Genomic DNA, 23,118 nt, shown 5'->3' on the forward strand with positions numbered 1-23,118 from the left:
GTGAGGGACTGGGCTGTGTTCATGACACTCTATGGTTTTTTTGTGGTCTTGGAAAGAGCAGTTGCAATACCACAGCCAGCTAGATTGCTTTCTATGGTGCATCTGTAAAAATTGTAAGAGTCCTTGTGGACACATCGAATTTCTGCAGCATTCTGAGGAAGTATAGCCATTTTTGTGCTTTCTTGACCATTGCATCAATGTGTGTGGACAGGGACAGATTGTCAGTGATCATTGCTCCTAAGAACTTTGCACACTCAACCATCTCCATCTTAGAACCTGTGATGCAGACAGGGATGTGCCCTCCACTCCGCTTCGTGAAGTTAATGGCCAGCTCCTTCATTTTGCTGATATTGATGTCTTTATACCATGTCACTAAGCACTCCATCTCTTGCCTGTACTCTGTCTCATGGTTTGAGATCTGCCCTACAATGGTGGTGTCATCCACAAACTTGTAAATGGAGTTAGGGTGGAGTTTGGCCACACAGTCATGAGTGTGTAAGGAGTAGAGTAGGGGGCTGAGTCTGTCATTTTGTGGGGACCTGTGTTCAGGATTATGATGGAGCAGGTGTTGTTGCCTGCTTTTACTGATTGCACTCTATGGGTCAGGAAGTTGAGGGTCCAGTTTCAGAGAGGGGAGCTGAGACATAGGTCTCGGAGTTTAAAGATGAGTTTGTTGAGAATTATTGTGTTGAAGGTCGAACTCTAGTCAATAAGTAGGAACCTGACATAGATATCCTTGTGATCCAGATATTGCAGAGATGAGTGTATGGCCAGGGAGATGGCGTCCGCTTAGACCTCTTGCCCCGGTTGGCAAATTGCAAAGGATTGAGGCAATTTGGTAGTTTGGAGTTGACGTGAACCATGACTAACCTCTTGAAGCACTTCATAATTACAGACGTCAAAACCATCAGGTGGTAACCATTGAGGCAATCAAGGTGACGGTGGTCTTCTTGAAATAGGTCAGGGACATCAAATTGTAGTAAGGAGGGGTTAAAGATGTCCGTGAGTACTTCTGCCAGCTGGTCTGCACAGGATCTGAGCGCACACCCGGCGACTCCATCCAGGCTAGATGCTTTCAATGGGTTCACTCTCAAGAAAGCCGATCCAACATGGTGGTGACCATGGATACAGGTGCATCTGAGGCTGATGGGGATTGAGAACATTGTTTCATTGACCTTATGTTCCAAGTGAGCAAAACTTGCATTGAGCTCGTTGGGTGGGGGTGCAGTATTATAGAATTCCTACAGTGTGGAAACAGGCCATTTGGCCTAACAAGTTCACACTGACCCTTTAAACAGTATCCCACCCAACCTCTACCCCTACTATTCTATGTTTCCCCCGACTAATGCACCTAAGTCTACACATCCCTGAACACTATGGACAATTCAGCACGTCCAATTCACCTAACCCGCACATCTTTGGTTTGTGGGAGGAAGCCAAAGCACCCAGAGGAAACCCATGCACACACTGGAAGAATGTGCAACTCCTCACAGACAGTTGCCCGAGGCTGGAATCAAACCCGGGTCCCTGGCACTGTGAAGCAGTAATTCTAATCACTGAGCCACGGTGCTGTTGCCTGTGAATCTGGTTAACTTCACTTTGTAGCCGTTTATGTCGTGTAAGTCTGGCCACAAATGTCAGGTGTCCATGTGGTTGGCTTCGGAGTCAAGTTGAGTTTGGGATTGCCTCTTGGTGTCTCTGATGGCCTTAAGGTCATACATGGATTTCCTGTATACATCAGGGTTGCCCAACTTGTACCTCTCAGACCTGGACTTTGGTAGTGAGTTAATCTCCTGGTTTATCCATAGGACAGCAGATGAGATGGTAGTGGAGAGGCAACAAGCGGAAGGGTCAGCAACATACCAAACAACCACCTGTGCAGAAAAATACTGGGGAAATTCAGTAGGTCGGGCAGCATCAGGAGAAGAGAAACATAATTAAGGTTTTGAGTCCATTGTGATTCTGCTGGACCTGAAACATTAATTCTTTTACTCCCTCTCCAGATGCTGCCAGAACTGAGTTTCTCCAGAATTTTCATGTTTCCAGCCATTCACCTACCTGCTTACCTAATTAATGTTTCAGGAATTCAGCTCTCGGGTCTTGCTAATTCTCAGACCACTTTTTGTTCTGTAAAAGGCAAAGATGCACCTGTTCTCTCTGCATTGAATTCCCCCATTCATCAAATTTATAGAGTCATTGAGGTGTACAGCATGGAAACAGACCCTTCGGTCCAACCAACCATGCCGACCAGATATCCCAACCCAAACTAGTCCCACCTGCCAGCACCCGGCCCATATCCCTCCAAACCCTTCCTATTCATATACCCATCCAAATGCCACTTAAATGTTGCAATTGTACCAGCCTCCACCACATCCTTTGACAACTCATTCCAAACACGTACCACCCCCTATGTGAAAAAGTTGCTCCTTAGGTCTCTTTTATATCTTTCCCCTCTCACCCTAAACCTATGCCCTCTAGTTCTGGACTCCCCGACCCCAGGGAAAAGACATTGTCTATTTATCCTATCCATGCCCCTCATAATTTTGAAAACCTCTATAAGGTCGCCCCTCAGCCTCCGACGCTCCAGGGAAAACAGCCCCAGCCTGTTCAGCCTCTCCCTGTAGCTCAGATCCTCCAATCCTGGCAATATCCTTGTCAATCTTTTCTGAACCCTTTCAAGTTTCACAACTCTTTCCGATAGGAAGGACACCAGTACTGCATGCAATATTCCAACAGTGGCCTAACCAATGTCCTGTACAGCCACAACATGACCTCCTAACTCCTGTACTCAATGCTCTGACCAATAAAGGAAAGCATACCAAATGCCTCCTTCACTATCCTATCTACCTGCGACTCCACTTTCAAGGAGCTATGAACCTGCACTCCAAGGTCTCTTTGTTCAGCAACACTCCCTAGGACCTTAAGTATTCTGACGCCGAACTCCATGAACTGGACTTTGTGATGCTTAGTTTATTAAGAAAGTAATGACAATTTTATCTTATATACATTGTATACCTGGACAATTGTAATTTAATTTATGGAAAATCAGAATTTCCACTCTAATTTCACAAAATACCAATCATTTCTTTGTTTTATTAAACGCTGTACATATTTTCTAAAATTGACTATCTACTTCAAAATGATGCATAATTTATTTGGTTCAGGAAGGATGAGTAGAGCTCTTGCAATTAAATATTTATTCACTTAACTACTGCAATAACAATACCAGGTTTTCAACCAAAGGAATGCTATTAAAACGACAGTCTCATTATTCATACAGCCTGAAAGATTAGATATTAAGAGAAAACAACATTTATAGTTACTTTTAATCTCATTACTGATTTTACTCCACTGATTTAAACTCTCCTGCTCTGTATATGTTCCAAACGCATGAAGAATTCTCCTCCCCTGTGTATGAGCTGATAGCCCCAATGGAATTGTGTCACAAAAATAAGTGCTGCAAGTAAATGTTAACAGGTGGACCATCTTAATTCTTTCAACACCTCTTCAGCAGCTCTCCAGCACCAAAACATAACATCCACAATTGTCACACTGCAGAGTAAGTAAAAGATTTGTAGAATCGTAAGACATTGCAGGAAGTGCGTTTCATTATCACTAACAATCTTTTACATCAGTTGGGATCATAATGCATAAGTGAGATTGTACTGCGTCTTAACAACCTCTACCTATGTAGTGAATTTAACGTAATAAGATTTCCCAATGCATTTCGCAGAAATATTATCAAACCAAATTTTACACTGAACTACATGAGGAAATGTTATGACATGCAGATGGCCAAATTTTTGTCAGGTAGTTTTTCTAAAGAGCATTTTAATGGAGGAAAGTGACAGAGAGATTAAAACATTCAATGAGTAAATTCCAGAGTTTATTACCTTGGAAGCTGAAGGCAAGGGTACAGAATTGGAGGAACACTGATACCTGGGATGGAATAGCACTAGAGGAAAGTATAGAAGCAGCAAGTGGACACAGTCATGAGGGATTTGAAAACAAGCATGAGGATTTTCAAACCACGAAATAATGAGTGAAAGAAACTTATTGAGAGTTAGGATGCAGGCAATAGAGTTTTTTATAACCTTAAATTTATGGAAATTGGGAAATGGAAGCCTGGCCAGCAGTGTGTCAGAATCCCAAGAGGTAACAAGTGTACAGATAAGTATTTCAGCAGCAGATGACCTAAAGCAGACTATAGAGTCATAGAGTTGTACAGCACAGATTCAGACACTTTAGTTCAACTCGTCCATGCTGACCAAATATCCTAAATTAATCAAAGTTACATTTGCCAGCATTTGGCCCATATCCCTCCAAACCCTTCATATTCACGTACCCATTCAGATGTCTTTTAAATATTGTAATTGTACCAGCCTCACCACTTCCTTTGGTAGGGCATTCAATCCACACACCACCGTATGCGTGAAAATGTTGCCCCTTGGGTCCCTTTTATATCTTTACCCTTTCACCTTAAACCATGTTCCCTAGTTTTGAACTCTCTCTATCCTAGGAAAAAGCACTTAACTATTTATCCTATCCATATCTTTCATGATTTTATAAACCTCTAAAAGGTCACCCCTCAGCTTCTGATGCTCCAGGGAAAATAGCCCCAGCCTATTCAGCCTCTCTCTATAGCTCAAACCTTCTAAGTCTTTTCAAGTTTCACATCTTTCCTATAGCAGGGAGACCATAATTGAACACAGTATTCCAAATGTGGCCTTTACAGCAGGAACATGACATCCCAATCCCCATACTCAATGCACTGACCAATAAAGGCAAGTGTACCAAAAGCTGCCTTCACTACCCTGTTAACCTGTGACTCCACCTTCAAGGAACTATGAAAAAGCACCCCAAGATCTCTTTGTTTGGTATCACTCTCCAGATGATACAAAAATGGAAAGAGATGGTCTTAGTGATGGTATGGATATGTGGTTGGCAAATGATTTTATGGTCGTATACTACACCAAGACAGTGAATAGTTTGTTTAAGCTTCAGCCAGATTTAAGGCATGGTGGAGAATTAAAGCTCCAATGTTGAAAACAGGGTGGATCCATACCACCAGTCAGCAGAATGTTCATAATGCCTCGCTTTAGTGAATTAAGGTGCTTGATTGGCCCAAAAGAATGTAATGGATAATAGCTTCAGAGAACTGGTCATACCACAGATAGTCAGGTAGATAGGTGACTGTCAAGATAAGTAGGAGGATAATGCAGGAGTCTCCTGTGGCAATCCCTGTTTCAAACAAATGCGCTATGTTGGAAACAGTGATGGGGTGGGGGCAGGGTAGCCTCTCAGAATAAAATAGCAGTGGCAGCCAGGTCTTGGGCACCATGGCTGAATCTTCTGATAAGTGGGGTTTTTCAGAGTTCAGATGGGCAGTTGTGATTGGGGACTCTCCAGTCAGGGGCACAGATAAATGATTCTGCAGCCATGAGTGGGATTTCAGATTTTTTTTAATGGTGCCAGGGTCAAGGACGTCTTGGAGCGGGTGCAGCAAATTGTCAAAGTGGAGAGTGAGCAGCCACAGGTCATCATATACATTGGTACGAATGGTGTAAGTAGAGAAAGGGATGAGGTTCTGCAGAGTGAATAAAGAGAGTTTGGCTGGAGGTTAAAAAGGAGGACCTCAGGGACAGTAATCTCTGGGTTACTTCTGGTGTTATGTACTAGTGAAAGTAGTAATAGGAAGATAAGGCAGATAAATGCGTGGCTGAGAAGATGGTGCAGGGGGCAAGGATTCAGGTTTTTGGATCATTGGGATCTTCTGGAGCAGAAGAGATATGTAGAAAAGGAACGGGTTTCAACTCCACTGGAGGGAGACCAGTATCCTGGTGGAGCGACTTGCTAGTATCACCCTGGAGACTTTAAACTAGTATGGAGGTGGGGTGGGGGATCCTAAACAGTAATGAGAAAATAAGAGGGAAAGCTGAGGATAATTCAGAAGCTAAAGGGAACATGTTAAATAGACAAGGCAGGCAAGACCAGAGAGAACAATTAAACTGCATTTATTTCAATGCAAGAGGCCTGACAGGTCAGGCAGGCTATGGATGGGAACATAGGACCGGGATATCATAGCTATTGCAGAAACATGGCTGAGTGAAGGACAACTATTGCAGAAACATGGCAGCTCAGTGTTCTGGGTTATATATGTTATAGGATTAATGGAAAGGGAGGCAAGGGAGGAGGGAGAATGATGTTTTTGATGAGGGAAAACATTACTGCATTACTTAGAACATTCCTGGGGGATTGTCCAGTGAAGCTATATGGGTGTAACTCAAATAAGAACAGAAAGATCACCTTGATGAAATTATGCTATAGGCCCACCATAGTCAGGAGGAAACTGAGGAGCAAACATGTTGGGAGATCTCCAATATGTATAAGAATAATAGGGTTGCAAGAGTAGGGGACTTTAACTTTCCAAACATAGACTGGGACTTACATTTTGTTAAGGGCTTGGATGGGGAGAAATTTTTTAAATGTGTTCAAGAAAATTTCCTTTATCAATATGTAGGTGTACCTACTGGAGAAGGAAGAAAACTTGACCTTGACTTGGGAAATAAGGCAGGGAAATGAATGACGTGTTACTTTGGATCCAATGATCATTATTCTGTTAGTTTTAAAATAGCTATGGAAAAGGATAGAACTGTTCAAAAAGTTCTAAATTGGAGCAGGCTAATTTTGATGGTATTAGACAGGAATTTTCAAAAGTTGATTGGGATAGACTGGCAAGTAAAGAGACAACTGGTAAATGGAAAGCTCTCAAAAGTGTGATAATGAGAGTTCAGAGACAGTATGTTCTTGTTAGAGTGAAGGGTAAGGCTGATAGGAAAAGAGAGCAACAGATGACCAGAAATACTGAGGCTTTCGTCATGAAAAGGAGGCATATGTAAGTATAGACAGCTGGGATCAAGTGACTCTCGAAAAGAGGGTAGGGGTGTACTTAAGACAGAAATCAGAGGGACAAAAAGCAATATGAGAGAGGCTGATTTTCCCAGTATTCCTGCATATTGAAGTCACCTATGATCATTGCAATTGTGACTTTCTTATGTGCCTTTTTCTTATATATGTCTTTTCTATCTCTTGATTTATTTTCTTCCCAACATACTAACTACTGCGAGGAGGCCTGACACAACTCTCTGAGATCTTTTTTCCATTGTGGTTCCTCAACTCTACCCACAGATTCTACACTTTTTGACTCTGTATCGCTACTTGCTATTGATTTAATTTCATTTCTTACCAGCAAGGCAACACTGCCCCTCTGCCAATCTGCCTGTCCTCTTGATAGAACACATATCCTTGGATAACTAGTTCCCAGCCTTGATCCCTTGCAGCCACGAGTCTGTGATACTTAAACATCGTAGCTACCAATTTCAATCTGTGCTACAAGTTTATTTTGTAATTTGCAGTAATTTGCTTTTATCTACAAGTTCATTTACCTTGTTTCATATACTGTGTGCATTTAAGTGTAAAAACCTCAGTCCTGCGACTGCTGCCCCCTTTATCATAGTTGTCCCTTGTCTACCCTGCCTGAAGTTAGATTCCTGAGCCTTTCCATACCCTCTGTCTTATTACTTGTTGTGGAAACTTTTGTAATCTCTGCAGAGCACCCCCTCCTCTAGTTTTAACTCTGTCCATAATTTTTCATACAACTGAACACCACCCCATCTCAGCCCCCCCAAAAACCACCATCACCACCACCATTAACAATTTAATTTAAGTTTAGTTTCTTTCCTTCTTCCACACAACCTATTGTTCAGTCTTCCAAACTCTCTGCCTTCCGTCCTCGCAGGAGAAATCACCAGTGGTAGCCACCTTGACAGCCACTGCTAAGGTGTACCCAACAGGTCCACAGGGAAAGATGTCTTGTTGCAGAAGGTTATACATGTCGCCAGTGACTTGCCTGAGCCATCTGGGGTACTGGTGTCACCTAGATGAAAACAACTGCTTGTTGACCCCAGTGCCGTTGCTTGTGTTACTTCTAGTACACTTAGTGCTGATGGTGTTTCTAGTGTTGCTATTCTCATTTCACTCATCAGAGATCAAAGTGTTGCATATGCTGCACCTATGCTGTTGTTTAAGGCTGACCATAAGAATGGTCCAGGTTAACATGGATGAAGTCCAAAACAGGTGAACTAACTTGGAGAAGTTGGAGATCACCTGTCAAGGAATAAGAACACATTCTCTCAAAGAATGCTATCAACAGCAACTTTTATCTAGGTAGGGCTGCATTTAGTCAGTTTCACTGATATAATTCTCAGTCTGGTGGATTCAGTGAAAAAAGTACTCCCTGCTTATGCTATTATTGAGTTGACCCTTATATGTTTCACATAGCTTGGGAAACCCACATGCTGGATGTTAAAACTAAAATACTAGTTTTAATCCTCAGTTAATTGTCCTTTGGATACTTTAATTACTTTTTTGATAACTTCAGATGGATTCTTCTCTTAACCTTCAAACCAGTCCAGGTTAATATGGGCAAGATCATGTCAGGTTCTGACCCAATGCCATTTTATTTTGGAATTTTTATCCCAGCAAATCTGCCCCAGCCCCACACATCTATCTACCTCTGCTGAGCATAAAATATTCTGCTTAGTTACTTTACAGTAACAGTGCCATCAACTAAACAACAAGCAGTGGAAAAACATTAAAATTTGTCAATATATTATTATAACATAGTACAGTTAAAAAGTTAGAGCCTAATGTGTCATCAGATCAAAATATTTTAGATAATATATTAGCCTCACTGCTGCTTTGACAATAAAATCTGATCTGACATAAGCAGTATGAGTTAGATGGCCTTTTTAAAATTGATTTCAAAATTTCTGTGACAAACATTGTTAAGCAAAATATTTGCTAAAAGTATTCTAGGAGGTAAAAACAATGACTGCAGGTGCTGGAAACCAGATTCTGGATTAGTGGTGCTGGAAGAGCACAGCAGTTCAGGCAGCATCCAAGTAGCTTCGAAATCGACGTTTCGGGCAAAAGCCCTTCATTAGGAAACGATAAACGTATTCTATGCCTACTTAAGAAATTTCTTTAAATCCACAGAGCTTTGTCATCAATAAGTTAGAAATTGGTTACATTAGGAACAAAACCCATTTATCCCTTAAGCCTATTCCATTATCATGGCTGATATGTACTTCAACTCCTTTTATATACCTTTGTTCCAAATCTCTTCGTAGCCTTACCAACAAAAAATCATTGATTTAGTAATTTCTTCTTATGGTCTGTGTAACTCTGACAATTAATAAAAATAGAAATATTTCTACTTGCTTTTCAAACTTACTATGAATTGTTTGATGCCTCATTCACTTCCTTCAGTGACAAAGCAAACTTGAAAGGTTTGAGCTATGAATTCCCCAGTTGTATTATTGTAAACTTGGCATAGGTGAGTTAACATCTCAAATAGTCAGGCCTGTCAGTCAGTCACCAGTGTTGACTAGCATTGATCTTTCTTCATTTAATGAGCATCACATGTTTGGGATTTTGTCTGGTTGCGTGTATGAAATTGCTTTGAGGCTGCATGTATCACTTCAGTATTTTGCTGTTGCTAAGTCTCCATTCAGTATAAATGCCACTGCTCTAATATTATAGAAATACTTCTGATGTATCTGCTGTAAATTACAACACAGTAGAGACACCATATTACAGTCAGATTACTATTCACATCACTTAAAAGAGACTCTTGGGTCAGAATTTTACAGTCCAATTCAGGTAGGTTTAGAGGTCAGGTGCAGGGGAGTGTTCTCATAAAATTCTTCAGGTGAGTTGCAATTCTGTAGGTTAGATGAACAGAGAGATCTCTGTGTCCAGATACATAGATCCTTGAAAGTTGCCACCCAAGTTGATAGGTTTGTTAAGAAGGCATACAGTGTGTTTGCTTTTATTGGTAGAGGGATTGAGTTTCGGAACCATGAGGCCATGCTGCAGCTGTATAAAACTCTGGTGCAGCCACACTTGGAGTATTGTGTACAGTTCTGGTCACCACATTATGGGAAGGATATGGAAGCTTTGGAAAGGGTTCAGAGGAGATTTAGTAGGATGTTGCCTGGTATGGAGGGAAGGTCTTAGGAGGAAAGGCTGAGGGACTTGACGCTGTTTTTGTTAGAGAGAAGAAAGTTGAGAGGTGGCTTAATTGAGACATATAAGATAATCAGAGGGCTAGATAAGGTGGACAGTGAGAGCCTTTTTCCTTGGATGGCGATGGCTAGTATGAGGGGACATGCCTTTAAATTGAGGAGTGATAGATATAGGACAAATGTCAGAGGTAGTTTTTTTTAACTCAGGGAGTAGTAGGGGCATGGAATGCACTGCCTGTAACAGCTTCTCCTGGATAAAATGGGCTTTCCCCTCCCTTTCACAGTGCTAATAACACCAAGCATATCATTCTACACAAATTTTAAAGTAAAGTTCTCTGTCTGCAACCTTTATAAGTTCTTCAGCTGAAATTGCATCTTCATTATAACATCTCAGTTATCTTAAAACTTATGGGGTTTTTTGTGAATTTTCTTCTGCTGGTCTCTAGAATCAGTTTTGTTCAATGTCTACTTAAATAAGTTCTGAGACCTTCCTGGTTCTGTAGCCATGAGTTAAATTTATTTTCTGACCTTTCGCTGTTGCTTGCACCAGTGCCTTATGCAACCCAGTGTCATGCATGCTTATTATGAAAAGTGAGATTTCTCTTTCATACTCCCATACCTTCATTTTCTGGTCTTTGCACTGTTTTCCCTTTTTCCTTATGACGTTACCCCCTTGAACACTGTCTTGCTCCTTCTGATTACATCCATTGCATTGTCCAGTGTGGCTAGTTTTTACTTCTCTCTTCCTAGCCACATTCTTGTCCAAGCACTTCTTACCAGATTCTGGATCATGTTTTGCCTTTGTAGTACTGAGCTTATCATTTTGCTGCTTCCATAGGTGCTGTTGTCTTTCTGATGTTAATCATGTTTCAGCTGTTAACCAACTGTGCCATTTTGAAGCAGTAATGCTCTAAAAATGGTAAACTCATTTCAGCAGTTGTTATTTTCTTCTAGATTTCTTTCATGGGTGTAGTCATATTCACACCACTGCAACCACATGACATTTTCTTGTTGACCACTCCTAATCTGTTGTGATATTTTCTACCTTCACCACTATGAAGTACTTGTATAAGGGTTGTTTGACATAGATGACTCTCTTCAGCCAGTCATCTCTGTTAAATGCTTCTTAAAGGTCCTACTACAAATCATTGTGTTATGCAGTGCTGCAAGTCCTGTAGCACTAGCAAATTACTGTTTAAGCATAGGTTCTTACTGCTTTGGCATTCTTGTACTTTGAAATATCATCAGTAGTAGCTACCTGATATCACTGGAGAAAGATTAACCCAAAACAGTATGCTGGAGGTTTCTTTTAATTCTAATAGATGCACAAAAGGTAGCAACTTAAGACTGACATATGAAAAATATAAATAGTGTTGTCTTTCAACTTACTATTTATTTTAAGCAATCAACAAAATATTCTGCTTTCTACAAAAGAAACAAAAAAATCCTAAATATCCATGAACCATTATTGAACATTGAGATATTAGAATAAAATAAGAAGGCAAATCAAACAAATCAAGGGACTCTGTAAATGAGAATTTTATACATTTGCAAAACATTGTTGATTCTGTTCGATACCACGTGTTGAAAAAAGATTTATGCTCATGGCATCACATCAAATAGAAAGCACTGAAAGGGAAAGAAACTGCCATGATTTTAAAAAATAAAATAAGTCAAAAATGAATTAAAATCACAGAGGAAAGTTAATTGAGAAACCAGTCCGTGAAGATCTTACACAGAAGATTGCTATTCCTTCCATTGTATTTAGACTCGCTCTCTGCAGCAGCAGTTCAGTTAGTACCTCTATGACCTGGCCCCTAGTCCACTTCCAACCATTTTAATTAATTGATCTCCAATCATAAAACTCTTTCAAAACCATTGTTTATAAAGCTTTATTGTTTTAAAATTGTTATGCACACATAGGATGAATTCTTACATTTTTTTGGCTATTTCTGAGCTGCATTATATTTTTTGAGGTATTTTTTTCACAAGGTTTTTCGCTGTAACTCACCAAACTTGGTTCAATAACTGCATACCCTATCCTGTGACATCTGTCACATCCAAATCTGTCAGTACAAAAGTCAGTAATGATAAAATTAACAATTTGAAGTAACATACTTTAACAAAAAAATTCTAGTCTACAACTATGCAACTTGAGCTTTATCCCTTCAAAAACCCTAAATATATACACACACAACCATGATTAGGACACACAAACCACTTAAAACGTATACTCTGGGTAGAGGAAAAAAAAAGACAGGGTAGACTAAATTCCAATGATCAAAAATCCAGAGGTGAAGAGTTAGCTTCTCTTCGCTCTTTTCCTTTTCATAGTGATGGCATGCTGTTGTCTGTAGGTTGACAGTCGTCTTCAATGCAATGGTTGGTCAGGTGGGCCTAGGTATTTTCTTGTTGGAATCTTTTTTAATCTTTCTTCATTTTTCTGTCTTTATCCTTTATGGAGAAAGATGGAGAGAATGGATGCTTTCTGTCTACAGGCTGTGGAAGTTTTTCTGTCAATACTTCAAAAGAAACACATCACACAGCTCAAAAAAATGCAGCACTTGATTTTCAAGTTGCAAACCTCTCCTATATTTCAGTTATTCCAATCCAATTTCCATTTCAGTTTTCAATCCCAAAAAAGCGACATGTGATCTTTCACAATACAGCATACGTGTTTTGTAGTTTTGAGTGTAAGAACATTTGAAACCACAATGTGAAACTATCCAGTTATCTGTACATTTATCAAAAGCAAGTGTCTCGTCCCTAGGTATGATGTTATAGTTAATGCAATGCAAATAATGATTAATTAATACCTGTTTTTAAGAATCTGAAATGAGTCTTGCAAATATTCTTCACATTACAAACATCTCAATGCCAAAATGAGTTAAGCTGGGCTTAGTAATCTATTAGTATCATCAATAACTTAAAAATACTAACTTTCTTATGTTTCTCCAGCTCGTACTGTTATCTCCATCCCACCCAAAGACCGTAGTGTAATCAAAGGAACAACAGCAGTACTAATTTGTGGAGCATCTCATGATCCCAGGGTCACAATCCGGTGAGTCAGCCTGATACAAAACCTGCAACTAACATAATTGCTGAAAACAATGAGCTTTGCAGAGCCACTGAGATGCTGCATAGCAATAAAAACAAATGGAATCCTGTAGATTGTTCCATGGATGCTCATTGTTCATAAATATAATGACTTGCTTTATGTACACAGAACGCACATCAGTCTAGCTACTTTACAGTTCATGCTATTTTTCAGCATGAATCACATACGTCTCATATTATCCCTTCAGCCCTTCTATAATTCAGTTTCTTGATTATGCTTTTGTGATGTCTCTCGGGATATTTTTCAATATGAAAATGACTCTGAAAGAGCACATTTTTATTGCTCAGTTTTGAATTCTGCAATTGGTCTATAGCCAGTGAATGTGTATTTTGTTGGTTGTGTGGAACTGGTTACAGACCAAATAATGAACACTGAAGACTTTGGCTTGTGTACCTGAACGTTTATTACTGATTTCACTTGTGAAGCATCACAGACTTGCCATCAATTTGAACCTAGTCAATACCTATGGAAGGAAACAGCCCTGACCAATAAACTGTCTGTCTGACACTTCACATAAGCAACAGATTCAGTACCTTTAATTGATTCTTATTATTCTATGTATTGTTCAAGCATGTTTATGTTACAAAATAATGTGCTAACCTACTATGAATCTTAATGTTTGTACGGTCGTTTGATCAATTGTTTGCTAAAATCCATATCCATTTGTATCCATAAAATGCGATATTATTTTGGGTTAGTTTTAATTAACATTCTAACCAAAACAATACTTGGAGTTTTAAGTCCACTTAAGTGCATTTTTTTTTTCAATCAGTTCCCTTCCCAGAAACCAGTCTAATTTACAGGCTTTGCTCCATTTTTAGTTGTGGAATACATCTAAAGAGACCACAGCACAGAGCCTGCTGGATTTTTTTCCTAACCAGGGTAGAAATCACAAAAGAGATTTTGGGAAAGCGTGTTTGGAGGGTTTGGAACAATTGCAAGATTTGGAGTACAATAGACAAGCGGTGCAGGAGTAAGCCATTCGGTCCTTTTGAGCCAGCACCACCATTCATTATAATCATGGCTGATTATCCACAATACGTATCCTGTTCCTGCCTTATCCCCATAACCCTTGATTCCACTAACTCTCAGAGCTCCTTCCATCTCTTTCTTGAAAGTATCCAGAGACTGGCCTCCACTGCCTTCTCGGGCAGAGCATTCCATATGTCCACTTCTCTCTGGGTTAAGAAATTTCTTCTCAACTCTGTTCTAAATGGTCTACCCCTTATTTTTAAACTGTGACTTCTGGTTCTGGACTCACCCATCAGCGGAAACATGCTTCCTGCCTCCAGAGTGTCCAATCCATTAATAATTTTATACATCTCAATCAGTTCCCCTCTGGAAAAGAGATCGATACATCAGGGTGGGATAGAAAAGAAGAGTTGAGGAATTCAGGGCAGCATCAAAATAGGTTGGTAAGGCATCTGAATGAGAGGCAGAGCTATTGAGAAATCTAAGAGAAGAATTCTAGATTGGAGGGAAGGTTAGAAGAAAGATAATGGCTACTGACTTGGAGGGGATTTAGTGATTGCCATGGACATGGTAATTCTAACAGGATTAATGGGCAAATTAGTAGGTTTGTCGAAAGTTCAGAAGGAAGTGCAGACACTTCTCTTACTCCACTAGCAGTACTGGAAAGGCACGTATCCTGTTCCAGGTCATAATCTCTGTTTCCTCTTAACTTATGGTTCCAAAGGATCTGGAAATTTTGCTGACGGGCATTAACGTCCTAACAGAGGAACAGTTCTGAGAGGCATAGACTCATTAAAATGTATAATTGTCTGACCTATCACCTTAAGTTGTGTTGTTTGCAGGGCCTCCAAGCCTGACTTTGTTAAAACCAGAAGTAGGTGTGTTGAAAACAGGTTTGAGTTTTATTTTTATATTTTGTTTGCCATCTTTCTTAACCTCACTAATGTTTGAGGATTAAAGGCATGCATCTGGTTGTACTAACAGTTTCCTTTGTGGAGTCTTGAAGTTTCTATTATTTCTTTAGGTTTGTCTGGAAGAAGGATGGAAATATTATTGATGCAAAAGCTCTACCCAGAATCACCATAGGGCAAAATGGCTCACTTCATATCAGTCAAACTTGGTCAGGTGATATTGGTGACTACACCTGTGAGGTTCTGTCCTTGGGAGGAAATGACTTCAGAACTGCCCGCCTGGAAGTCATGTGAGTATGCAAGTTTTCCCATCAAACTGGGTAACCTTTTTCCCATTGGTTTTATAATGAACTTATGCCGTTATCTTTAACACAGTTTACTATTCTATTAGACCTCCAAAGTGTGTTTGACAAAGTGCAACTTAGCTGATAAGTCAGCGTAAAGCCCATGTAATAACAGGAAACAGAGTAATGGTGAACCTTTAGTTGGACTGAAAGAAGCCACATAATGCAGTTCTACAGGGTCAGTGTTAGGCTTATGTTTTTCTTGACATTTGTTAAAGAATTACACTTGGTTATATAGGGCACAATGTCAAAATTAAGACATCAGAGAGGATTTGGGATTATTTTGAACAGTGTCAGGTAGTGATAAACTTCGGGCATAGACAAAATAGACATGTGGTATGTGATTTGTTTCCTCTAACCTCACAGTAAGGCTTGTCCATGTAAGACCAAGTTGAGGAGAAATTTCATCTCTGACGGTAGGGAATCTATGGAATTCATTCCCGCAGTGGGATGTGAAGGTTGGATTATTAAGTATACTGAAGGCTAAGATAACAGATTTTTAATTAGTAAGGAACTCGAGATTTATGGGGATAGGGCAGAAAGTGGAGTTAGAGGTTTATCAGACAGTTGTGATCTCAGTGAATGCAGAACAGACTTGCTTGGCTAAATTATCTACTTCTGCTCTTGAGGACCACTAGTGGAATCAGAGTACAGGTTGTTCTGATATAATGCATGTTTCATTAATGTGAATTCGCTGTAACACAATTAACAAATTGGGGACATGTGTTCGCTGTAACGCAATTACATTGCCAACTCTTTAAGCTCTGTTTCTTAAGCGCGATTTTTCTATAATGTGGGATTGCATAAGAACGCATTATAGAAGAACTGTCTATAGTAAAAATCAAATGTAGCAACTAAAAGTCTTTGAGTACCATTTTCAAAACAAATACTTGCTATGTAGCTGTTTATTAACATAGATCTGGTAAGAGCTACTTGAGCAAAGCTGTTAACACATTTGAAATAAATGGTTAACCTCTTGTTTAGATCACAGAGTGATGAATATTGAACAACCATATTAAGCATTTCCTCAATTCTATCATATAGTAATTGGTAAACCTGTGATATCTGCTTTTTATTAATGAGTGCACTGAGAATAAACTTATAGCCTGTAAAGAGCATTAAAGATAAGCTATCCGGAATGGCATATGACCTGTATTAAGTTTCACGAAGTTAAAGTTTGAATAAATATTTAGAAATCATTATTAATATTTCTATATGTTTATCTTCAATTCTAGAGTCAAAAAGTGAGGCGCTGGAAAAGCACAACCAATCAGGCAACATCCGAGGAACAGAAAAGTCGACATTTCGAGAGCAAGCTCTTCATCAGGAATGTGCTTTTGCTCGAAACATTCTTCGGATGCTGCCTGACCAGCTGTGCGTTTCCAGTGCCACACGTTTTGACTCTGATCTCCAGCATCTGCAGTCCTCTCTTTCTCCTTAGTTATAATTCTAGTTTACACCTATTGTGCAATACATTGTCTTCTTGCAGCATTATAGCTTGGGAGAAATTAGAGATCGGGCTAGGACATGGAGACATGATTTAGTCAACATTTGAAATTAGTGTGTATGTTTTTATATGTGGACTAAAAATTCCTATGCCCACATTTATAATAGAAAGTGCCTATGTAAACATGTAATTATAAATTCTTGCCACTGATGGCATTGTAGCACTTCAGTTTCACATCTTTAACTATTCAGCCTGTGCTACAGAGAAATACCTTGCAGGCAAATTTTCAGCTGGCAGCCATCTGCTTCTCAGCTGGAAAGCTGTTAATCAGTCAAAACAGTGGATTGGGGCTCATCAATGCCGAAGGTATATCCACTTCATGCAGTTTTGAAGTGGACATGTAAACATAGCTTGGGTTCTTGAAGCACAGTGGTAGTGTCCCTCTCCCCAGACCAAGAAGCCTGCATTCAACTCATATCTGCTCCGGAGGTGTGTAATAACATATTGCGACTCTGGTCAAGAATAAGACGGAGACATATGTTAGATATAGACAACTGGGATTAGGTGAATCTCTTGAAGAGTATAAAAGCTGTAGAGGGATTCTTAAGAGGGAAATCGGAGGATATGTGAGAGCCTTGGCAGATAAGGTTAAGGATAATTCAAAGAAATTCCACAAGTACATTAAGAGCAAAAGAGCAACTATGGAGAGAATAGGGTTCCTTAAGTATTGACAAGATTGACAATGTTTAGAACCACAGGAGATGAGAGAGATAATAATCAAATATGTCATATCAGTTTTTACTGTGGAGAATAAAATGGAGGCAACAGAACATGGGGAAATAAATATTGATGTCTTGAAAACAGGCCACATTTCAGAAGAGGTGCTGGAGGTCTTAAAAATCTTGAAGGTAGAAAAGTCTCCAGGAGCTGATCATGTATCCCAGGATATTGTGGGAAGTTACGGAAGAAATTGCAGATCCCCTAGCAGAGATATTTGTATTGTCGATAGTCATAGGTGAGGTGCCGGAGGGCTGGAGCTGGCTAATACTGTGCCTTTATTTAAGAAAGGCTGTAAGGAGAAGCCTGGAAACTATGGGTCAGTGAGTCTGACCTCAGTGGTGGGTAAGTTGTTGGAGGGGATTCTGAGGGTTCTGATTCACATGCATTTGGAGAGGCAGGGGTCGATTAGGGTTAGTCAGCAAGGCTTTGTGCATGGGAATTATTGTTTCACGGACTTGATTGAGCTTTTTTGAGGACTTAACCAAAAAGATTGATGAGGGCAGAGCGGTAGATATTGACTACATGGATTTTAGGAAAGCTTTTCACAAGCTTCTGCATGGTAGACTAATTAGTAAAGTTAAATCACGTGGGATTCAGGGAGCGCTTGTCAATTGGATACAAAATTGGCTTGACTGTGTGAGAGAGAGAGAGAGGGTGGTGCTAGAGGGTGTTTTTCAGACTGGAGGTCTGTAATAAGCAGTGTTCTACAGGAATTGGTGCTGGGTCCACTATTGTTTGTCATTTATATAAACAATTTGGATGTGAATTTAAGAGGCATGATTAGTAAGTTTGAGGATGACACCAAAATTGGTAGCATAGTAGATAGTGAAGAAGATTATCTAAGATTGCAAAGGGATCTTGATTAATTGGACTAATTGGCTGAGGAGTGATAGATGGCATTTTGTTTCAATAAATGTGTGGCATTGTAATTTGGTAAAGCAAACAAGGGCAAAACTTATCCAGTTAATGGTAGGGCCCTGGGTAGTGCTGTTGAAAGAAAGACCAAGGAGTTCAGATACATAGTTCTTTGAAATGGTTAAGGCATTTAGCATGCTTGCCTTCATTGTTCAAAGCATTAGGATATCACATTGAGGTTGTACAGGATGTTGGTGAGGCCACCTTTGGCGTACTGTGTACAGGTCTGGTCACCCTGCTGTAGGAAGGATATTATTAAATTGAAGGCGTTTCAGAGAAGGTTTACCAAGATGTTACTGGGATATGGAGGGTCTGAGTAAAAGGAAGAGACTGGATAGGCTAGGATATTATTCACTGGAGCATAGGGAGTCGAGAGGTGACCTTATGGAGGTTCATAAAACTATAAGAGGCATAGATAAGGTGAATAGTAAATGTCTTTTCCCTAGGGTGGGAGAGATCAAAACAAGGTGCATGGGTTTAATATGAGAGGAGAAAAATTTAAAAAGGACCTGAGGGGCAACCTTTACCACATAGAGGCTGTTTTGCATATGGAATGAACTGCAAAGGAAATGGTAAATGCAGGTACAGTTACAACATTTAAAAGGCATTTGGACAGGTCCATGAATAGGAAATGTTTGGAGGAATGTAAATGACTTTTTTTTTAACCAGTTTCTGAATAGGTCCTGCCATTTTCAATGATTTGTGTACTCATGTCCCTGCAATATCTTTCAAATTATAAACAATATATCCTTTCACACTTCAGTACATTAAATTTCGACTATTGTGTATCCACTCAGATCACCAGTCTGTTTCATCAATGCCATCCTCAAAATTCACACATTTGTGTTACCTGCACCAACATATGATTAACAAGAAATAATACTAACCTCCGGAATATTCTATGTACCTTAGTCCAATATGAAAAACAACCGTTGACTATTACTTTGTTGATTGGTTCGCAGCCAACTTTGTATCCATTCTGCCACTGTTTCTTTTATTCCATTGCTGATTTTGCTTGCAAGCTTATTATGTGGCTCAGTGGTTAACACTACTGTCTCACATTACCAGAGTCATGGGTTCGATTCCACCCTCGGGCAACAGTATATGTGGAGTTTGTACATTCTCCCTGTGTCTGCGTGGGTTTCTGCCGGAAGCTCCAGTTTTCTCCCACAATCCAAAGATGTGCAGGTTAGGTGGATTGGCCATGCTAAATTACCCATAGTGTTCAGGGATGTGCAGGTTCAGAGAGTCAGTGTGGACCAGTTGGGCCGAATGGGCTGTTTCCACACTGTTGGAATTCTGTGATTATCAAATACCTTTCAGAAGCCACTGAACATCACCACATTACCTTCATCAACCTTCTTTATTACCTCATCTAAATACTCGATCAAGATAAATAGATATGATTTGTCTTTAATATCCTTGCTAGATTTTTAACAATTAATCCATACTGATCCACTTCATAACTGCTCCTCATTGCAATCAAAAATTGCTCCGTTATTTTCTAATTCCCTGCTTCTTAAATTGCCTCAAGCTCTGCTATTTAACCAAAAGTAATATGACAATAAACTATTGTTTAAAAATTCAGTGTCTGACTAAATCATTTCTCTGCATCCTAGTTAAATCATCCCTTGACTTCTCGTCACACTTCACCTGAAACTATTATTAATTTTCTCCGTTTTGTTTTAGTGAACTTCCTCACCCACCCAGAAATCTGCAAGCGAGTTTAAACTTATCAAGCAGCCGGGCAGTGGATTTATCTTGGACGCGGCCCTTTGATGGAAACAGCCCCATATTACACTACATTGTGGAGTTATCTGAAAACAGTGAGTGCTCTGTTTAGCATTGTTGCCAACTGTACTGAAAATATTATATAAGTTGTCACTGGCAAGCTTATCTTTTTGATGAGCATGTTACATGAAAAGCATGTCGGTTGCCAATGGATATGTAGAATATTTTGCTGACCGGTGTCATTGTTAATGTTAAGTAATTCTGATGCATTTCAATTCCATTTATGGTAAGATTTGTGCAGCTGAGAGAGCACCTTAAAATTTGCATCTACTCTGCGTCTGCAGCAGCTTCCCTACCAGAAAATTTTGACATTGCTTTTGTTTTCCGTATTCTTAAGAATAATTTTGCTACCATTTGACATGATATGATCTTATTTGGAATGAATGAAGTGCTCAAAGATTTCAAAGTGCTCGTAAGACATCTTAGGCGTTGAATAAGACCTTCAATTGGCTTCACTATTCTAGACATCAAATCAGAGCTGTCAAAGGAATCTAAAGAAAATGCTCAAAAGCATCAAAGTGAAGCTCTTAAAGGCATTGAAATAAAATTCAAAAGTATCAATTGGTATCAAGTGCAACATCAGTCCGATTTGCAAAATGCCTTTTGTCAATTAAAATCCTAATGAATAATAATGAAATAAATAAAATTACAAAGTTTTGGTGAGGTTGAAATAATAATTTTAATGATTTTTGTGATGCACAATATTGCAAACATTAGTCCATAATTTATCTTCAAGAACCAGTGTATGTTTCAATTCTGGCAAATCACCATAAAAATGTAATTCTTGACATTTTATGCTCAAAAAATAAAAATGAGATAATGAGCTTGCCTTTCAAATGGTGTCTCATCAAGAGAGCATGTGCAATCACTGGTTGAAATTGTCCTTTTCCTTCTGCAAATCTAACAATGAACTTGCCTGGATAAAATTTCCTGGGGATGATGGGAAGAGATTGAAAACAGTGCAACCATTCTGAGCACTGAAAGGAAATCAATGCTGACTGTAAAAGTTTGAATGCTTTGATATTCCATTCATTGCCAATTAATGCCTTAGATGCCCATTGATAACCACTTGCTATGTCAAATTATAGCTGTGATTGCTCTTCAGTGCAATTGATATCCAGTATTAGCTGAAAGATTGTATTTCAATGAAAGTAAGATCATGAGATGACTGAACAATTGTTTCCAGGAGCAAATGAAATTTGTTGAAAGTGCATGATATCAAACAATGTCGAAAGTCATCAAAACGTTCTGATAGGACCCTGTCAACTGGAAAATCACTGTAATACGTAGTGAACGCAGTCGTCCATATATTTCTGTCTTAATGTTAATTCATTAAGTGCAGCAATTTCTGTGTTCTTGAAACCTTTTTCCTAACGAGGTTGTTTAATATGTTGATGTTTCATACAATAGAATGAAACATGATATAAAGGAGGAGGCCATTGGGCAAATCTGTGAAGGAAGCATCTAATTTGTACCACACCTGTGTTACTTTCCCATATTCCTCCAAATTTTTCATCTTTCAAACATTTAATCAATTCTGTTTTGAAAATTACTATTGAATCTGTTTCTGATACTCTTTCAGACAGCAGATTCCAGCACAGAAACAGACTCTTCAGTCAAACATTTCCATGCCAACCAACTATCCTAAATTAGTCTAGTTCCATTTGCTAGCATTTGGCCCATATCTCTCTCAACCCATCCAGATGCCTTTTAAATGTTGTAATTGTACCAGTCTTCACTACTTCCTCCTGGCAGCTCATTCCATACATGCATTTTCCTCTGCATGGAAAAGTTGCCCCTTAGGCCCCTTTTAAATCTTTCCCCTCTCACCTTAAACCTGTGCCCTCTAGTTTTGGACTCCCCTACCCTGGGGAAAAGATCTTCGCTATTCACCCTATCAACACCCTTCAAGATTTTATAAAACTCTGTAAAGTCCCCCCTCAGCCACTGACACTCCAGGGAAAATAGCCCTAGCCTATTCAGCCTCTCTCTATAGCTCAAACCTCGCCCCCCCACCCCCCCAACCCTGGCAACATCCTTGTAAATCTTTTCTGAACCCTTTCAAGTTTACCAACATCTTGGTAAGTAGACCACAATTGAATGCAGTACTCTGAAACTGGCTTAACAAAAGGCAACTGTACCACCTTCACTACCCTGTCTACCTGCAACTTCATTTTCAAGGAACTATGAACCTGCACTCCCAAGATCTCCTTGTTCAACACTCACTAGGACCTTACCATTAAGTATATAAGTCCTGCCCTGATTTGCTTGTTTAGCAAAATGTAGCACTTCACATTTAGCTAAATTAAACTCCATCTACAACTCCTTGACCCATCTGATTAAGGTTACATTGTACTCTGAGGCAACCTTCTTTGCTGTCCAGTACATCACCAATTTTGGTGTCATCAGCAAATTTATTAAACTTATCTCCTATATTCACATCCAAATCATTTATATAAATGACAAAAAGGATGGATTATAGATAATCGAAGTTGGAGCACAGGAGAAAATTGTAGCTGCTTTTCTCAGGTTTCTTTCAGTGCTGAAGCTGATTTCCTTGATTTCTTGGAGCAGTAATTACTGTTTTATAAGCTGTTTGTTCAAAAATATATATCGAATACCAGTTCTTAAGAGATTATTTTCATCCAACAAAATTATCCCAAGTTATAGTTAATGTGAAATTCAATTTGTTCAAGTTGTTTTTGTTATTCTAGTGAGGAGACAAATGTACAGCTATTATAATTCTATATGT

General features: G+C 39.3%; 1 protein-coding gene across 3 annotated transcripts in view; it reads left to right on the forward strand.

Moving 5' to 3' along the window:
- The window catches only part of sdk1a (sidekick cell adhesion molecule 1a), a 903,166-nt gene that overhangs the window by 620,364 nt on the left and 259,684 nt on the right, over window positions 1–23,118 (forward strand). For all 3 annotated transcript variants that reach the window (XM_072559294.1, XM_072559292.1, XM_072559293.1), the window contains 3 exons: window positions 13,047–13,149; window positions 15,203–15,379; window positions 20,265–20,401. In XM_072559294.1, coding sequence (XP_072415395.1) covers window positions 13,047–13,149; window positions 15,203–15,379; window positions 20,265–20,401 — 417 coding nt within the window. The remainder of the gene's footprint in view (window positions 1–13,046; window positions 13,150–15,202; window positions 15,380–20,264; window positions 20,402–23,118) is intronic.

This window comes from Chiloscyllium punctatum, chromosome 40, assembly GCF_047496795.1.
Source record: "Chiloscyllium punctatum isolate Juve2018m chromosome 40, sChiPun1.3, whole genome shotgun sequence".
NCBI classification, from domain to species: domain Eukaryota; kingdom Metazoa; phylum Chordata; class Chondrichthyes; order Orectolobiformes; family Hemiscylliidae; genus Chiloscyllium; species Chiloscyllium punctatum.